This window comes from Microcebus murinus, chromosome 21 (assembly GCF_040939455.1).
Source record: "Microcebus murinus isolate Inina chromosome 21, M.murinus_Inina_mat1.0, whole genome shotgun sequence".
NCBI lineage: Eukaryota > Metazoa > Chordata > Mammalia > Primates > Cheirogaleidae > Microcebus > Microcebus murinus.
The window spans coordinates 2,653,166-2,672,578 of NC_134124.1; the positions used below are offsets into that span (position 1 = coordinate 2,653,166).

At 40.6% G+C, this 19,413-nt stretch overlaps 1 protein-coding gene across 1 annotated transcript in view; it reads left to right on the top strand.

Moving 5' to 3' along the window:
* The window catches only part of HSPA4 (heat shock protein family A (Hsp70) member 4), a 48,045-nt gene extending 29,096 nt beyond the window's left edge, over positions 1-18,949 (top strand). Inside the window, exons 8-19 of the mRNA XM_020282326.2 lie at positions 143-219; positions 1,410-1,561; positions 2,068-2,174; positions 2,833-2,966; positions 3,996-4,177; positions 5,236-5,325; positions 8,741-8,893; positions 11,533-11,658; positions 13,278-13,385; positions 15,299-15,418; positions 16,440-16,601; positions 16,804-18,949. Coding sequence (XP_020137915.1) covers positions 143-219; positions 1,410-1,561; positions 2,068-2,174; positions 2,833-2,966; positions 3,996-4,177; positions 5,236-5,325; positions 8,741-8,893; positions 11,533-11,658; positions 13,278-13,385; positions 15,299-15,418; positions 16,440-16,601; positions 16,804-17,007 — 1,615 coding nt within the window. The 3' untranslated portion in view covers positions 17,008-18,949. The remainder of the gene's footprint in view (positions 1-142; positions 220-1,409; positions 1,562-2,067; positions 2,175-2,832; positions 2,967-3,995; positions 4,178-5,235; positions 5,326-8,740; positions 8,894-11,532; positions 11,659-13,277; positions 13,386-15,298; positions 15,419-16,439; positions 16,602-16,803) is intronic.
* The last annotated feature ends 464 nt before the right edge of the window (positions 18,950-19,413 follow it).

Here is a 19,413-nt window from a genome sequence, read left to right on the forward strand (position 1 = left end):
TTTCATTTTACTTCCTTAGAATGTATGAGGGATCCAGTTTCTCCACATCTTGCCAACACATGCTATTTGTTGTTTGATTTTAGCCTTCTATTGCACATAAATGGGGAATGTGATTTAACCTTTTTTTTTTTTTTTTAAATAGAGGCAAATTTCTGGAGATGTGTGATGATCTGTTAGCTAGAGTAGAGCCACCACTTCGTAGTGTTTTGGATCAAGCCAGTAAGTATTCTCGTGATTGAATTGTTTGTGTATCGCAGACTCTCTGGAAAATGTTGTTTATTACTTTTTTTTCCAAGCAGTTATACAAATTTTTATCATAGGAACTACTGCAGTGCTATATTAAGCATCTTTTGTGATCTTTTGATAAGTGTTCATGGAAATCTGATAAAAATTTCTCCAAGAAACCTAATTTAGACTAAAAGATGGATATAAGCATCTCAGTTATTTCATGGTGGTGAAAATTATCTTTTGCAATGCTGATGTGATAGTTTTGTAAACTTTTCTGCTAGTGAATCCTTACTTAGCTGAATGAGAGCTACAAGAGAGGGAAGGTATGATAATTACATACTTATTTAACAAGATGCAGGAATTTTGTCTCTGGTTAAAAGGTGGCTGTTTGATTTAGGACTATATTACTAATTTTCATAAAACCTTTGACAAAGTATTTACTTAGAGTTCATTGTGTTGGTTGCTGTGTCAGTGTTGAGGTGTACTGTCAGCTTGGAGCAGGCTTTGTTATTAAATCAGAGTGATTATGGCAGATGAGCACATTCTTTCCACACTGGGACAGCCCATTTCTTTAAACTGCCATTCTCAAGAAAATTTCTTTAAACTGCCCTTGTCAGTGGTTGTTAGATATTTTATGAGCAACAGCAGACCCTTGGTACATTGTTTCAATATGAGGAGACTATACCTGTGATTTAATATGAATTATGTTTATGCTCTGAATAGAGCACCAGAGTAGCTAGATTCTAAATCTCTCTTTCATTCATGCCAGATCTGGGTAACCCATAATTTTGAGGCCCTCTTATTTTCCCTATGGCTAGCTCACTTGAACATTTGATCTATTGATATTTTAACAGTTCTTTGCCTGAGATTCAGTAGAGATTGCAGGACCTGTGCATTGTAGAATATTGAATATTCCTGGCCCTCACCTCCTAAATCCCATTATTGTTTTGCCACCTTTCCCTCATTATTTAGAGAATCAAAACACCTGCTAGTTTCCAGAAGCCACACATCTGTGTGTGTGTGTGTGTGTGTTTGTGTGTTGTGGGGGGTGAGGGAGTGAAGGAGTTTTGCTATGGATCTGTGAATGATTTCATTAGTACAGGATGTTATTTGTTTTATTTTGTTGTAAAATGCTAATTTAAAGATTCTTTTACTATAAATGTCTAATTGTTTAAAAACAGAGTTAAAGAAAGAAGAGATTTATGCAGTGGAGATAGTTGGTGGTGCTACACGAATCCCTGCAGTGAAAGAGAAGATCAGCAAATTTTTTGGTAAAGAACTCAGTACAACACTGAATGCTGATGAAGCTGTCACTCGAGGCTGTGCATTGCAGGTGAGTTTTCTTCCTTTCATAGGTAGCCATTTATAAGTCATTGCAACAAGACGACAGTGGTTTATGTACCTAACTAATAACCTGAGGTTACCTCAGGGAGATCTCAAGGTGTAAGATTTTGAAATCTTTGTTTTAAAATGGACAGCAGAGGTGATGTTCATAAAAGGAATTGTACTTTGTAGCATGTAGTAAGATGAATTAATTGACTAGAAGCAGAGATAACTTTGAGCCTGAAATGCTGTTAGCATGTCAATATGAAGTAGCGTACATCAATTAAATAAGGGTTGGGGAGGTTAATGGAAAAATAATAAGCAGTGGTTAGATTATGTAGGTAATTTTACAGATGATAGAAGGTTGTAAAACTGTTTATACACCATTAAATTATTAATACAAATATTTATAAAAGACCATTGATGGTTTTCTGAGGTCATTATTTGTGGGTTTAGTAATGCTTTCAGTTTATGTCTACACTTGTTAAATGGAATTTTTAAAAATTACTATTCTAGTGTGCAATCTTATCGCCTGCTTTCAAAGTCAGAGAATTTTCTATCACTGATGTAGTACCATATTCAATCTCTCTGAGATGGAATTCTCCAGCTGAAGAAGGGTCAAGGTAATGTTTGTTAATCATTTTTATACTTAAAGTTAATTCAGTGTTAAGCCTGAGTAATACATTGACTCCATTTCAACTTATGCAAATTTGTAACATTTTGTCATAGCGCATGAAGCAAAGTAATCACGGATTGTATTCAGAATAAATACATTTGTTCTTGGTTTCTTATACTTGATCTATAAAGATTCTTGGAAATTCTTTTTTTTTCCTAAAATGAGACAAGTTCTTGCTCTATCACCCAGGTTAGAGGTACTCTGGTGCGATCATAGCTCACTGCAACCTCAGACTCCTGGGCTCAAATGATCCTCCTGCCTCAGCTTCCCTGAGTAGCTGGGACTACAGGCATGCGCCACTATGCCCAGCCAATTGTTCTATTTTTTTTTTTGTAGAGACAGGGTCTCTTGCCCAGGCTGGTCTTGAACTTCTGGCCTGAAGCAATCCTCCCACCTTGGCCTCTGAAATGCTAGAATTACAGGCATGAGCCACTGTGCCAAACTCTTACAACCTGAAATATCAGTTGAGAAGAGAGAGAAACTAGGACTATGCAGTAATTATAAACGTAGAATACATGAGTAAAAACAGACCTAGACTACATACATGAGTAAAAGTGGTAACAGTATCCTGAATTTGTGTATTGTTGTCTTTTTCCTCCATTCAGTGACTGTGAAGTCTTCCCCAAAAATCATGCTGCTCCTTTCTCTAAAGTCCTAACGTTTTATAGAAAAGAACCTTTTACTCTTGAGGCCTATTACAGCTTTCCTCGGGATTTACCCTATCCAGATCCTGCTATAGGTAAGTAAAGAGTTGGGAATTAAAAAAAAAAAAAAAAAAAAGAAAAGAAAGCTTATATTTACTTGGAGAACCAGGATAGCAGAAAGAACAGGTGTGCAATATTCTGAAGTTTAGGTACCTTAGATTACCAAAGAAAACCTCTTCCAGTCTTGTTAATAGGTTAAGAACCAGTCGGACAATTATTATGTAATTGGATCTCCTATTATGTGGGCAGCATTTCTCAGGTAATAACCTATTGTGATTACGCTTTGTGCAAGATACTGTAAGGAGTTAAATTCTGTTCTGGCTCTGATATACAGTTAGAAGATGTACACAGAAAATCATTAGAAGATTGTGGTATAGTATGAATTCATCCTAGATTTTGGAACCATGTTGGCTAGAGTTTTTGTAGACTGGGCAACCCTTATCTGGACATAATACTTGTAGAGAAGAGAGACAAACTGGAATTTCACTGTGTAAAGACCTAGCATACATAGGTAAAAGTATTAGGAGCATCCTGAATGGCACTTAGAAGCTGTGGAAAGTTAACTCTGTTTCTTCATTTGTAAAGCCAAGAATAAGGATGATATTTAATACTTTGCAGAGTTGTTGGAATCAAGAAAACTTAAATAAAACATTTGTATAGTAACTGAATCTAGAAATGACAGTTTCTTGATAAATGACAGAAGCATGTAGAATCAGTGGGTTTTTTCCTTTTCAGTAGAGGAGAATATGAGAAATCTGTTTTAGGAATTTATCTGTTAGTAGTATATAAAGATGAAATTAAAATAAGGGACAGAAAGAAAGGAAGGAATTAGGAAATATTTGAGCCCTCAATTGGGACAGGATAATAAAAGACCATGTGAAAGAGGAAGGAGACACCTGACAGTAAGATTCTGAGAGTATCCACTTTGTTTATTTTTGAAGCATCGTGTTGGTTGCTGGCCTGTCATTGGGAGATGGACATAACCTGGCATTGTGGGCATATATTCCTGTTTGGATTTATCCTCTTAGGTTATGTGTTCCCTTTTGTCTTTCCTATGTCCCCAGCTCAGTTTTCTGTTCAGAAAGTCACTCCTCAGTCTGACGGCTCCAGTTCGAAGGTGAAAGTCAAGGTTCGAGTGAACGTTCATGGCATCTTCAGTGTGTCCAGTGCGTCCCTGGTGGAGGTGCACAAGTCCGAGGAAAACGAGGAGCCGATGGAGACAGATCAGAACTTGAAGGAAGAAGAGGTAATCTGGACGTTTCATACCGTTTTCGATGGCTCAGTGGTGACTTGCCTAGGATTCTAGCAAGTTGACTTGGGGACAAGGGAGGACCATTGTGACGGACAGAGCTGCTAAGCGAGAGAGGGTTCCTTTCCCCCAACACAGGTAAACCAGCAGGAGGTCTTCACTCAGTTGACGCCTCCCTCCAGATCATGCACTTCTCAACTGAGTTATCCTTTAATTCTTTCTGAAGAACGCTTGTGCTTATTATTATTAATCTTATTATCTTGTTGAAGAAAAATTCTTATTGAAGAATGCTCTGAGTCTCCAGTTGCTTATTTTCACAAGTAGAATAGGTTGTACACTCATTTGTTGGAGCTGTGCAGCGGGTCTTGTCCTCATTGTGTGCCAGCTAAAACTACACATGCTTGGGTCTTGCCCTGTGGTTTTGTAGGAACTGGTTTGGGCTGGGCCTGGGTTCTGATAGTTGTAAAAGCCTCGAAGGTCCTTCTGATACGCTGCAGGCATTGAGAACGGCTTGTTCTGGCTCTCCCCAAATGTCTCCCTTCATTATTGTTACGCTTTGTAATTTTAACAGAATTCTCGATGTGTTCAGTTCCCTAACACATGCAGTGATTGTACTTTTAAGGATGGAAAGGCCAATTTGGGAACTATTTGAGAAGGTCGTAACTTTTGAGAGAAGCTACTCATGCGGAAGCTTGGAGAAACTTAACGCTGTCTTCAGATTGTGTTTTGTAGATTGTGTTAGATGATGCCACACCGAAGTATGAGTGCTTTATGGTGTACAAAGTAATTCCACAGTCACTCTTGTTTGTGTGAGGGCCGGCCAGGGCAAGTTGTCCCCATAGTACACACATGTTAACTGAGATCCAGTCAGGAAAACTGCCGTGTTATAGGTAATATCTAGCCTAGCTGGAATTTGAGTATAGGTCTTCTGATTGCTGGTAATTCAGCAGGAATTTCATACCTTGTGACTTTGTCAGTGTGCCATTAAGGTTGCTTAGTCTTTTGTTAGTATTAATATTTCCTAGTCTCAGGATATAGTTTGACCTGTTTTTCAGAAGATGCAAGTGGACCAGGAGGAAGCTCACACTGAAGAGCAACAGCAGCAAACACCAGCGGAAAATAAGGCAGAGTCTGAAGAAATGGAGGTACGAGCTGTGTTTTAGAGTATGAATTACGGTCTCTTAACATGCATGGGTTTGGCTGAGGGGCTGAGTCTTAGATGGTAGGTATAGTAGAGATTCTTCTTTTATTTGAACAGTATGTTTTTTTTTTTTTTTTTTTTTGAGACAGAGTCTCGCTTTGTTGCCTAGGCTAGAGTGAGTGCCGTGGCGTTAGCCTAGCTCACAGCAACCTCAAACTCCTGGGCTTAAGCAATCCTTCTGCCTCAGCCTCCCAAGTAGCTGGGACTACAGGCATGCGCCACCATGCCAGGCTCATTTTTTCTATATATATTAGTTGGCCAATTAATTTCTTTCTATTTATAGTAGAGACAGGGTCTCGCTCTTGCTCAGGCTGGTTTCGAACTCCTGACCTCGAGCAATCCGCCCGCCTCGGCCTCCCAGAGAGCTAGGAATTACAGGCATGAGCCACCGCACCCGGCCTGAACAGTATGTATTTTTAAAATTAGAGACAGGAGCTCACTTTGTTGTCTAGGTTGGGACTTTTGGGCTCAAGCTCTCCTCCCACCTCAGCCTCCCAAGTAGCTGGGACCACAGGCATGTGCCACCATGCCTGGCTAATCTTTAATTTTTTTGTAGAGATGCGGTCTTGCTATGTTGCCTAGGTTGGTCTCAAACTTATGGCCTCAAACAGTCCTCCTGATTTGGCCTCACAAAGTGGTGGGGTTATAGTTGTGAGCCACCGCTGCAGGCCTGTGAACAATTTCAAGTAAGATTTTATAGTGTTTTGCCTTTTGCAGAATGACCTTTGAATTTTATTCTAGTTGGTACATAGGACAAAGGCACTCAGAAGCCCTAGTTTTACTAGGCTAGTGATTGGTTCATGATAGTTTCTGAGTTGTTCTTACTGAGTCATTCCATCCATAATACATTCATTACTGATAAACAATAATGAGACCTAAAAAATTTTCACATCTTATCAACGCCCTGATCCATGTCTTTTTATTGAAAGATTTTAATTACTATATTTAAATCATTTTGTGAAGAATGTAAATAATTTATCCCCAAATGAATATGTAACATTTTTGAATCCTTTACAATTTCTTCTTTCGAGTTTTCACGTTTAAATTTGTTCTTTTTTTTTTTTTTGAGACAGAGTCTCGCTTTGTTGTCCAGGCTAGAGTGAGTGCCGTGGCGTCAGCCTAGCTCACAGCAACCTCAAACTCCTGGGCTCAAGCAATCCTGCTGCCTCAGCCTCCCGAGTAGCTGGGACTACAGGCATGCTCCACCATGCCTGGCTAATTTTTTCTCTATATATTAGTTAGCCAATTGATTTCTTTCTATTTATAGTAGAAATGGGGTCTCACTCTTGCTCAGGCTGGTTTCGAACTCCTGACCTCGAGCAGTCTGCCTGCCTAGCAGAGTGCTAGGATTACAGGTGTGAGCCACCGTACCCAGCCTAAATTTGTTCTTAACATTGAAAACATCTTTTCTTTCAAGTTATTTATAAAATTACAATGTATAATCTCAGCTTTTAGGAATTTCTGATCGTGGCATTTGGCAGAGCCTTAAGGTGGCTTAAATCTGTTACTACTACCCATTTTCATGTCAGTTAAAAATTTTTAATTGCTTTCTTTTAGCTGTGCAAGTAATATTAAAAAAGAAAAACAATGGACAGAGGAAACTGTGCTCACAGATTTAGTTGGGTCAGGCCTTTTTCAGTGGAAACCTTTCATGTTGTTGGGTGGGTTGGGGCAGCAGTGGTGGAGAGAAGTTCCTGTTGTGGGAGGCGAGTGGAGAGAAGGGAAGGGAGAAGTGACGGGTCTCTCCACCCCAGTGCCTGGGCCTAGGGGAAGCTCTAGGGGCTTAGCGCGGAGGCGTCCTTGGGACGGCTCAGGGGCTGCAGCGTCTTTTGTGGTGCTGCTTCTGAGGGAAACGACGCGCAAACGCAGGTGCGTCAGTCCCAGCAGTTGGCTTGGGCTACTTGGATATGAGGCGGGGAAATGACATTGAAATCTCCCTTCACGTGACAGAACAAATTGAGTTCCAGGTGGATTCAAAAGTTAAGAGTGAAAAAACCCAGACATTCTCTTAGCAAGGCAAGGAGGAAAAAGAAAAAACCAAAACAAAGAAATGCCAGAAAAACAAAAGCTTGAAATGTATATTTTTCTAACCTGTGGATGAAGAAGGGCTTTAAAGTATAAAAGCAGCAAAAGTAATCACACAGGAAAAAGGGTACATTTGACAATAAAAATTTTTGTTGACAAATAATATGAAATGAGAAAAACTAGAAGGGTCAGTCATTTGTGGAAAATGTCACAAATCCTAAGAGAATGGTGGATTAAATATTGCTAGGCAATTTGAAGAAATAATGTGTGAGAAAAGGTTATTGAGCCAAAGAAACTCATTAAAATAACAGTGAGATAAAGTTAAACGAATTCCCATTTATGGGTAGGGTACAGTGGTCCTCCTCATTTACTGTGAGAATATAAATAGTTATAAACATTCTGAAAATCACATTGTACATATGTTACTGGTCTTTAAAAATTTCATATTTTCTCTTCACTAACTTCATAATGTGTTAATATATGTCTAGGTAAGAATAGAAGAAAAATGTTTAATAATGATTCTGTGTTGATTGTGGGAGGTTGTTATGTATTTATATTTTTTAAAATTTATTTTCAATTGTAAAATACACAAAATTTACCATCTTAACTTTTCTTTTTTTTTTTTTTTTTTTTTTTTTGAGACAGTCTCACTTCGTTGCCAAGGCTAGTGTGAGTGCTATGCTGTCAGCCTAGCTCACAGCAACCTCAAACTCCTGGGCTCAAGCAATCCTCCTGCCTCAGCCTCCCGAGTAGCTGGGACTACAGGCATGTGCCACCATGCCTGGCTAATTTTTTTTGTATATATATTTTTAGTTGGTCAATCAGTTTCTTTCGATTTTTTTTTTTTTAGTAGAGACGGGGTCTCGCTCAGGCTGGTTTTGAACTCCGGACCTCGAGCGATCCGCCCGCCTCAGCCTCCCAGTGTGCTAGGATTACAGGTGTGAGCCACCACGCCCGGCCCATGTTAACCTTTTTTAAGTATACAGTTCAGTACAGTGTTAACTACAGACATTGTGGCACAACGAATCCTCAGAACCTTTTCATCTTGCAAAACTGAAACTCTATACCCATCCAACAACTCCCCATTCTCCCCTTCCCCATAGTCCCTGTCAACCGTCAATCTGCTTTCATCTCTATGAATTTAACCACACTAGATAACTCATATCGTATTTATTTATTTCTTGTTTTCAGGACGTGATGATAGTTCCAAGTTATTTAGATCATCAGGACACAAAGTTAATAAAAAAGCAAAAGTAGCTTTTGAAATAAGACCCATTTTGAAATTTAAAAAAGTCTGTGTATGTGATTGTTCTTAATGATTTCTATTATTTTAGACCTCCCAGGCCGGATCAAAAGACAAAAAGATGGACCAACCTCCCCAAGCCAAGAAAGCAAAAGTGAAGACCAGTACCGTGGACCTGCCAATTGAGAATCAGCTGTTATGGCAGATAGACAGAGAGATGCTCAACTTGTACATTGAAAATGAGGTCGTTATTTAAAGTTTCTTAAAACAGTGAGCTAACAAATCAGTGTGGCCATAGCATTCAGACTCTGTTTCTAGTGCTCCTTACACACTTTTGGTTCTTTGGACTTTGAAAAAAGAATTTAGACTTTTGGGTACTGTAAGGACAAGTTTAAATTATAGATCCTGTGGTATGTCAGATTTGTTTATAATGATACTAATACAATGTCTATATTGGTAGAAGCTCTGTTAAGAGATCTTTGACATGTCTTTGCTATAAGGGGAAGTAGCATTCATTTTTGGGTGTATATGTATGTTTGTTCCCTAGAGATTGGGATATTTGAGGCAGTGAGTCAGGAAGCTGATCAGTAGGAGAAGTCACATAGTGTTAATAGTAGCACTATTTTGCTTATTCCTTCCTGTTGCCAGTCAATGTGTAAATTCATTAACTCTTGTTATGGTGAGTGATGCAAAGTTTCGGATCCTGGAGCACATTTATTGTACTAATTGTTGTCTGTGAAGTTTATTAGGTATCCAGTGGAGCTTAGAATAATTTTTTTTTTTTTTTTTTTTTTTGAGACAGAGTCTCGCTTTGTTGCCCAGGCTAGTGTGAGTGCCGTGGCGTCAGCCTAGCTCACAGCAACCTCAAACTCCTGGGCTCCAGCGATCCTTCTGTCTCAGCCTCCCGAGTAGCTGGGACTACAGGCATGCGCCACCATGCCCGGCTAATTTTTTTTTTTATATGTATATCAGTTAGCCAATTAGTTTCTTTCTATTTATAGTAGAGACGGGGTCTCGCTCTTGCTCAGGCTGGTTTTGAACTCCTGACCTTGAGCAATCCGCCCGCCTCGGCCTCCCAGAGAGCTAGGATTACAGACGTGAGCCACCGCGCCCGGCTTAGCTTAGAATAATTTTGTTCTCTGGAAACTTTGACATTTATACTGCATGAATAAATTTGATTTTTCTTCATATTCCATAATAACAACAGCATTTTTACCCTGTGACATTGAACCAGTAATTTCTTTTAAAACATTTTTTAATTATTATTGGTACAAAATAGCTGTGTATCTTTGTAGGGTAATTGGGGTGTCTATCACCCTATGCATTTAATATTTCTTTGTTTTAGGAACATCCTAGTTCTAGTCTTTTATTATTATAGTTATTTTAAAAGTATTCCCTAACTTATTGATTATATTTGTTTTGTTGTGCAGTCTAATATTCTCCATTCTATTCTAGCTATTGATACACACACACACATATGGTTTTTTTTTGTTTTGTTTTGTTTTTTTTTGAGACAGAATCTTGCTCTATCACCCCAGTGCAGTGGCATCATGATAGCTCACTGCAGCCTCAAACTATTGGGCTCAAGTGATCCTCCTGCCTCAGGCTCCAGAGTAGCTGGGACTACAGGCACATGCCACCATGCCCAGCATGTAGTGGAGATGGGGTTTGCTCTTGCTCAGGCTGGTCTCGAACTCCTGACCTCAGTTGATCCTCCTGCTTTGGCCTCCCATAGTAGTAGGATTACAGGCATGAGCCACTGTGCCTGGCCCTAACTATATTTTTGTACCCATTAATCATCCCTACTTTATCCCCCCCTCCCTGATACCGTTCTCGGCCTCAACTGTCATTCTACTCTGAGATCAATTGTTTTTAATATTTAGCTCCCACATATTAGTGAGAACATGCAAGATTTGTCTTTCTTGGCTTATTTCATTTAAGATAATTGAACTGATAGTTTCTTAAAGTTCTCTCTCTCTCTTTTTTTTTTTTTTTTTGAGGCAGAATCTCGCATTGATGCCCAGGCTAGAGTGAGTGCTGTGGCATCAGCCTAGCTCACAGCAACCTCAAACTCTTGGGCTCAAGCGATCCTGCTGCCTCAGCCTCTCGAGTAGCTGGGACTACAGGCATGCGCCACCATGCCCGGCTAATTTTTTCTATATATATTAGTTGGCCAATTAATTTCTTTCTATTTATAGTAGAGACGGGGGTCTTGCTCTTGCTCAGGCTGGTTTCGAACTCCTGACCTCGAGCAATCTGCCCACTTTGGCCTCTCAGAGTGCTAGGATTACAGGCGTGAGCCACTGCGCCCGGCCTTAAAGTTCTCTTAATTTTTTTTTTTTTTTTTGGAGACACAGTCTCTTTCTGTTGCCTAGGCTAGAATGCAGTGATGTCACCATAGCTCACTACAACCTCAAACTCCTAGGCTCAAGTGATTCTCCTGCCTCATCCTGAGTAGCTGGGATTATGGGCATGTGTCCCGTTTGGCTAATTTCTCTAATTTTTGTAGAAATGGGGGTCTCGATCTTGCTCAGGCTGTCTTGAACTCCTGAGCTTGAGTGATCCTCCCACCTTGGCCTCCCAGAGTGCTCGGATTACAGGCGTGAGCCACTGCGCCTGGCCTTTACATTTATTTTTGCTTTTGAGTTTATACACATTGGTATTTTTAGTGCTTTCCCCTAATGCCACTCACAAAAATCTTACTTCTTGGTCTCAAAATTAGTTGAGGACTAGTCTTCCAGCTCTCCTTTGTTGAGTGGCTCACAGAACTAAAAGGATTTGGTGAAGAATTCTCTATTTTTATAGTTCTACTAGTATTTAAGTGGAAATTGTCCCAGTTGTCCTAACATCTAATTTATGCATAATGTTAATTCATGTTCTCAGGGTAAGATGATCATGCAGGATAAATTGGAGAAGGAACGGAATGATGCTAAGAATGCAGTGGAAGAATATGTGTATGAAATGCGAGACAAGCTCAGTGGCGAATACGAGAAGTTTGTGAGTGAAGATGTAAGTATAGCCACAGTGTGCCTGGCTGCTGTGCTTGTCTTCTGGGAGCATCTTTATTTATTTTTTAAATTTTTTTATTTTAGCATATTATGGGGGTACAAGTGTTAAGGTTACTTATATTGCCCATGCCCCCTCCCCCCTGGAATAAGAGCTTTAAGCATGTCCATCCCCCAAACGTTGCACATCTTACTCGTGGTTGTATACACCCATCCCCTCCTCCCCCTCCCACCCCTTGGAGCATCTTTAAATGGGTTAGAAGGGAAGTCTGCATCTCTGTGTGTATAGCAAAATTATTAAAAATGTATTTTTTGTTGGAGGGGGGAAGTTTTATATAGTTAATTACATATTTCTTTCTTGGTGCAGTGTTTCCTAAAGATAGTCTTTGTAAAACATTTTAATTAAAAATAATAAAAAGAGAGGATCTTGGCCAGGTACGGTGGCTCATGCCTGTAATCCTAGCACGTTGGGAGGCCGAGGAGGGCGGATTGCTCGGGGTCAAGAGATCAAAACCAGCCTGAGCAAGAGCGAGACCCCGTCTGTATTATAAATAGAAAGAAATTAATTGGCCAACTAATACATATATAGAAAAAAATTAGCTGGTTATGGTGGCGCATGCCTGTAGTCCAGCTGAGGCAGGAGGATTGCTAGAGCCCAGGAGTTTGAGGTTGCTGTGAGCTAGGCTGATGCCATGGCACTAACTCTAGCCTGGGCAACAAAGTGAGACTCTGTAAAAAAAAAAAAAAAAAAAAAAAATAGGATCTTGTTCTGTTGCCCAGTGCAGTGGCTTGATCATACCTTGCTGCAGCCTCAAACTCCTGTGCTCAAGCGATCCTCCCACCTCAGCCTCCTGAAAATTGAGACTACAGGCAGGAGCCACTCTGCCCAGTTAATGTGCATCACTTTTACAAATCAGTTTTTGGCACATTGAGTGCTATTGTTTACCTGCATCTTTTTTTAAATCAGTTCACTTTCCTTGCTTATTTTAACTCACTTGCTTTTAAATATGCAATTTCGGCCGGGCGCGGTGGCTCACGCCTGTAATCCTAGCTCTCTGGGAGGCCGAGGCGGGCGGATTGCTCGAGGTCAGGAGTTCGAAACTAGCCTGAGCAAGAGCGAGACCCCGTCTCTACTATAAATAGAAATAAATTAATTGGCCAACTAATATATATACAAAAAATTAGCCGGGCATGGTGGTGCATGCCTGTAGTCCCAGCTACTTGGGAGGCTGAGGCAGGAGGATCACTTGAGCCCAGGAGTTTGAGGTTGCTGTGAGCTAGGCTGACGCCACGGCACTCACTCTAGCCTGGGCAACAAAGCGAGACTCTGTCTCAAAAAAAAAAAAAAAAAAAAAAAAAAAATAAATAAATATGCAATTTCTGGTTTTGAAATTTTCAAACAATACCCCACATCTCCTATAATGGAGAGAGAGTAATACAATAACACCCCCCCAACCTGTTCACTGTAATAGTTGCAGACATTGTTATCTGTATCCCCCAGCTCCTCCCACCATGTATTTTAACGCAAACCCGAGACCTGTTATTGTGTTCGGTGCCAGAGACTGCACTGGTGAACCAGCTGGTTTTTGATTTACCTAATTACAATATTTTCTTTATCTTTAGGATCGTAACAGTTTTACTTTGAAACTAGAAGACACTGAAAACTGGTTGTATGAGGAAGGAGAAGACCAGCCAAAGCAAGTTTATGTTGATAAATTGGCAGAATTAAAAGTAAGTGACTCTTGAGAGCAGAGGTGTTTCCCAAACCCTGTTGAAGCTTCCAAAGAGAAGAGCTCAAAATTGGGAGGAATTCTTATGTCAAGTCAGGAAGACAGGCTGACCATGATGTTTGATGAGCTGTACTCTTTATGTCTGAGGCTAACGATCATTCTCACTTTTGGAACCTCATAATAACAAAAGAATTTTTTTGAAAATTGAGGTTAGACTGATAGTGCTTTATTGAATTGGAGATTTAGTGCATTCTTGCTATCAAGAGATGGAAAAACTAGCAAGACATCCTTAAAACCACCTGTAGTGCATTTGGGGCAGGACTGTTTATATAGTTTGGACTCTTGATAAAAGCAAAGTATCTTGTTTAGTATTTAAAGAATCTGATCGTTAAACCTTAGGGTTAAAAAAGCAAAGTATTATCTAAAATTGAGGCGTTTTGTTTGGAAAAGAATGCAAATGCACAAAAGTGACCTTTTCACATTTCCCTGTAGTTTTAGCCGTGGATTACTTGTTTTTTTGTGGAACTGGGCCGTTATGACTGCCTCGTGAATGGAATTTCTCAAGGATAGTACCTGTAGTTGAATATATCATTCTGGCAAGAATAGTCTCTCCTTGAGTCCTTCCTGTGTGTATGTGTGTTTTACCTTTTATTCTGTGAGATGTCAAACCCATGAAAGTAAAGAGACTATAGCTTCACCTGTTTTCAATTTATGGCCAATTTGTTTATTTCTCTTTCTTCTGTTATTTGAAGCAAGTCTGTCATGTTAAATTTAATCCAAAAATATTTTGTTTTAAATTTTTTTCTTTTTTTAAAAAAATATTAAAGATTCTTTTACTTTTTTTCCTTTTTTTTTTCTTGTTCTTAATTTTCCCTCCAAAGTCAGCTAGACAAAAATATTTTATTAAAGAAAATATAAGCCGGGCGCAGTGGCTCACGCCTGTAATCCTAGCACTCTGGGAGGCTGAGGCGGGCGGATCGCTCGAGGTCAGGAGTTTGAAACCAGCCTGAGCAAGAGCAAGACTCCGTCTCTACTATAAATAGAAAGAAATTAATTGGCCAACTAATATATATAGAAAATTAGCCGGGCATGGTGGCGCATGCCTGTAGTCCCAGCTACTCAGGAGGCTGAGGCAGAAGGATTGCTTGAGCCCAGGAGTTTGAGGTTGCTGTGAGCTAGGCTGATGCCACGGCACTCACTCTAGCCTGGTCAACAAGCGAGACTGTCTCAAAAAAAAAAAAGAAAGAAAATATAACCTCATGCTGTACCATTATCGCACCTAAGAAATGTCTTAACACTATAGTATTCATTCTCAAGTTCCATTTATTTCATAATTTTTCCCCAGTTGGAGCTAGTATCCAAATAAGCTTCATGCATTTTATTTATATATCTCTTAAATCTGTGCATGTAGTTAACTCATCATTCCCCCCCCCCTTTAGTTATTTGGTGAGAAACTGGATCATTTGTCCTGTAGGATTTCCCCTAGTCTGGATTTCACCAATTTTCAATTCCATGGTGGTGTTTAACTTTGTTAAGTTGGTGGTTAGATCTAGAGCTTCATCAGATTCAGATGGCTTTTAAAAAAAAAAATTAAATAAAATTTTAGTTTTGGCAAATATACTTCCTACTTAGTGCTATGTATCTGTGTTAGGAGGCACCTTGTTTTTGGCTGTCTCCCCACTGTGTTTTGAGAGTGAGGGGCTCAGGTGGCCGACTGGATCAGCACCACACTGAACAGCGTGTGGCAGGCTCTGCCCACCCCGCGGCGGCCTGGTTTCCCGGTGGGCTGGGGAGTAACTTCTGTGTAGCCTGTGGAGGTGAATGCACTTCACAGTCAATCCATCTTAGTAGAAACAGCACAACTCTTATATTTTAAGCTGCCCTATGAAGAATTTGTATATTCTTTCTTTTAAGAATCTAGGTCAACCTATTAAGTTACGGTTCCAGGAATCTGAAGAAAGACCAAAATTATTTGAAGAACTAGGGAAACAGATCCAACAGTATATGAAAGCAATCAGCTCTTTCAAAAACAAGGTAACTTCTTTCTTTTCCCTGCTCTTATTTTGGTAAAGATAAATTTTGAGGCATTTATATAGTATTTTTTCTCATTAGCTGTTGTTTAATAATACTTGTTTTATTTGGATGTTAAATGTAATGTGTAATGGTTTATAGACTCTTAATAAGAAATGGGATTTGTTGCATCTTTTTAATAGGTGGAATCTGAAATTGAGCAACTATTGCTTAGTTTCCTTTTCCTGTTGTGAAATACTTCATCCGTGTTTGGCATAACATGGTCCTTCTGAGAATATATTAGTTTTGTAATTTGGTTGTTCACAGATGTTAAGACTATGACAATTTAATAGTTTTGAGCACAATATGACACACTCCATAAATACATTGTCTTATTGAATCTATACCTCCCTAAGCACCCTTATGGAGCAGGTGGTGGTATCAGCCTTTACAGGTAACTCCTAAGTTCTTTGAGCCACACTTTCATTAGGCACCACCCAGGGTCAGGAAGCGGAGAGAGCTGGCGTTTAGCCAGAAGTCTGGCTCCAAAGTTTGGGTTCTAACCACTCCACTATACTCTAGGTTCTTGATGTAATGTCAGTGTAAGAAACATTAAGAATGACAAATTGGGCTTTTTTTTTTTTTTAGATTTTACTTTTAAAAGGCGTTCTTTTAAAAATTGTATTCATTATTTTCGTTCTGAACTACCATGCCCAAACCTCAACTCTTGTATCTGATAATTTTTTTTGCATTGTGAAATTGTTTTTATAAGAGTTTGTATAAAACATGTGCAGCTATTTATACTGTAGAAGCCTTTAAATTACCACCTCATGTATTTTCTTGGCCTTTAAATCTATTTTGTGTTTAAAAAGTTGTGGTTATGTTTCTTTTCTTGAGTAATTTAATGTCTGTTTAGATCGTGAGGCTAAATGTGCTTCTTTTTTTTTAAAGATTTCCTCTTTTTGAAAGATGGCAACAAACTAGACAGTCTTTGGGGAGGGAGAGTGTTCTCCTTTAACACGTGTCTGGCTGCTGCTGGTTGCAGGAGGACCAGTACGAGCACCTGGACGCTGCGGACGTGGGGAAGGTGGAGCAAAGCGCGAGCGAGGCGATGGAGTGGATGAACACCAAGCTGAACCTGCAGAACAAGCGGAGCCTGACCGCGGACCCCGTGGTCAAGTCAAAGGAGATCGAAGCTAAAATTAAGGTCATTCACGCCTTCATATGATAGCCTTTGCTTGTCATTTGTGTGATTTATTGTCCTCAGGTGACATGTAGGAGGGAATTTCATCATTGCATCTTAGCTTCTGGGCTGGTGGTTGGATGAGAGAGGGTGGATTTGGGTTTAGCATGTCTGTAAAATTTGTTCATTTATAAGAAACCACAGTTTTCTCTCTCACTCATTCTAGGAGCTGATGAGCATTTGTAGCCCTATAATTTCAAAGCCTAAACCCAAAGTGGAACCTCCGAAAGAAGAGCAGAAAAACGCGGAGCAGAACGGACCCGTGGACGGACAAGGAGACAGCCCCGGCCCGCAGGCAGCCGAGCAGGGCTCAGACAGCGCCGTGCCTTCGGATTCGGACAAGAAACTTCCCGAGATGGACATTGATTGATTCCGACACCTGTTTATATTAAAACAGACTATTATAAAGCTTTAAGTTGTCAACTTTGTTCTAAATATCAACTAGAGCAAGTGAATACTGAAGATTTCTTAGTTTTTAGGGAATTTTGGGGGAGGGGATATGTATGGAGCATTTTGACTTCTAAATAGTTAGATACAGAAATTAAGTGCATTGTATCTTTTTCATAATGGTACTATTTAGGAGCCCAGTTAGTCTTACTGAGCTTACGCTTCACTCCTTTTATGTTTAATCATGCGTCTACAAGAACAAGTTTATATTGGAAAGTTGAGCTATAGCAAAAGCTGTACCTAGCTACCAAGCTGACTTTTCATCATGACTTACATGGCAGGAGCTCTAATCATGCTTCAAAAATCTGTTGGGGAGATTGCCGCGAAGGCTCCCTGCCTGGCGTGGGGCTGGGTCTCCCTGTCTCTGAGGGTCAGAGCAGAGCACGGCACAGAGTAACACAGCAGAGCAGCAAAGGTATGCCTTGAGCTTCTTGACACTCGTCCACTTCCACCCTGCTCTCTCCCCTTCTCGAATAAAAGAGCTCCCAGTGTAAATGCCATGTTCTGCTCTTGGGCAAATAGACCCCCGACTTGGAGCAAGTTGTTAACCAAGGGTTTTAGAACTAGAGGCTCTTCCTGAAAGTATTGTTCACTAAGCATCAAAGTCTCTAAATAATCTTCTCTTCAGAAAGTTAGAATTGGGTAGATGTATTGCCGGGTATAGGCGTGGTAAATTTAACCGAGGAATCGATCCTTGTTAACTATGGTGTAAAGATTTGTATCCTGGCCTGTGTGTTCAGGTGGGAGATGTTCTGTGTAAATTTGAGGTATAGCTTTGAACTCCTAGGACAAGAGTTAAAAATTTCTTTTTAGCTCATTCAGAATCACTTGTATGTTAAGTGTTAATATCTGTCATGAATATGCCCATTTGTACATGTTAAACAGCCGACAGATCCTACAAAGAGCTAAGATACACTGGATTGTACTGGATGAGTCTGAAATTAGTGTTACAGAAGAGTGGTGCCGATGTGACAGCAACACCCCACTCTTCGCCGTGCGGCCAGCGTCGCGGGCGCCAGAGCGTTCCCCTGACGGCCGCTCGGGCAGTGGCGGCAGGAGGGCTGCGTTTCGGAAGCTCCAAGGGAAGCCTGTATTACAGGCCAGAGCTGGTACCTGCCTTAGATACTGTTATGAACTTTGTTGGTTCCATTTTGGATCTTTGTAATAATTGCTATTCTGTATAACAGAGCTTCTCTCTGTTAATATTGGCCTATGTTGTTAGAAATAGGATTATATCTTGCATAGTTAGAATAAGTTTCTGTCTTTCTCTACATGGAAAAGTTTCAGAGTGTTATAAGCTCCAAAATGCTGTAGAGAACAATTGCTCAGAGAGGAGGAGGGGGGAAGTATGTTTGTGTTGGGGTGTAAGTGCGCACAGAGGCCTCATGGCACCAGGGCTTGGGCCTGTTCTTAGAGCACCCTCTGTTCGTCCTCTGCCTGTCCTGCTTCAGGAGGTCCAGCTGTCCTGCAGCCGGGCCAGTGTCTGTTATGAAGTGCTGGCTGCAGGATTTAGCCAACCCTTATGCAACTGACTCAATCCTTACTGGCCATTTCTTCTAAAAAAATTTTTTTGTGTGTGGGGAAGGGTATAGGTGTTGGGATGGGGGGAAATTGAAGTTAAAACCAGAACTAAGATGATGTGGTCTGCTTGCTCCCTGTTCAGACATGCTCTAGGACGGATCGGGTCTCCATGGAGGCCAGGCCACAGAGGGACAGGTGATGCTTGTGTGTAGACGGGCGTTCTTCCCGGTTGCGTCGTCCAAATTGGTTTGTTAAAGCTCCAGGTCACGTTCTCACACTAAGAAAAACATTCAGTAAACATGAGACAAGTTTAGGGGAAACTAATAAAAGAAACCTGTCTTACACTCGAATGGTTTCCTTAATTTCATAATGAAGGCTGCTGCGATTTGTGTGTGAGCGTGTGCGCGTGTGCACGCATGTGTGCGCATGGACATGTGTTTTCAATAAAAGCTTCCGTCTGGGAGAAGGAACCTCTTAGCTTAACTTCAGTTTAGCCTTCTTGGAGACCTCGTATCTGAAGAAGAATGAAGGTGCTGCCCGCCGGCTGACAGGCTGCTTGCTCTTTGCTGCGTTCATTCTCTCCTTGGAGTCTTGGCCCAGCTCCTCTGATGCGGCAGTCTGTATCTTGCTCCTGTGACTGGGCTTTATTCTGAGGATTTTTGGCAATAGCAGAAAATGGGGTTATGGCTTAAAGGTAAGTGCCAGGCTTGGCACCCTTCCCAGAGAACAGCGTGGCCCAGAGTGTGCATGTGACGAGACCACCGCCGGCTGTGCAGGGCGTGTGTGTGTGTGGCGTGTGTGTGTGTGT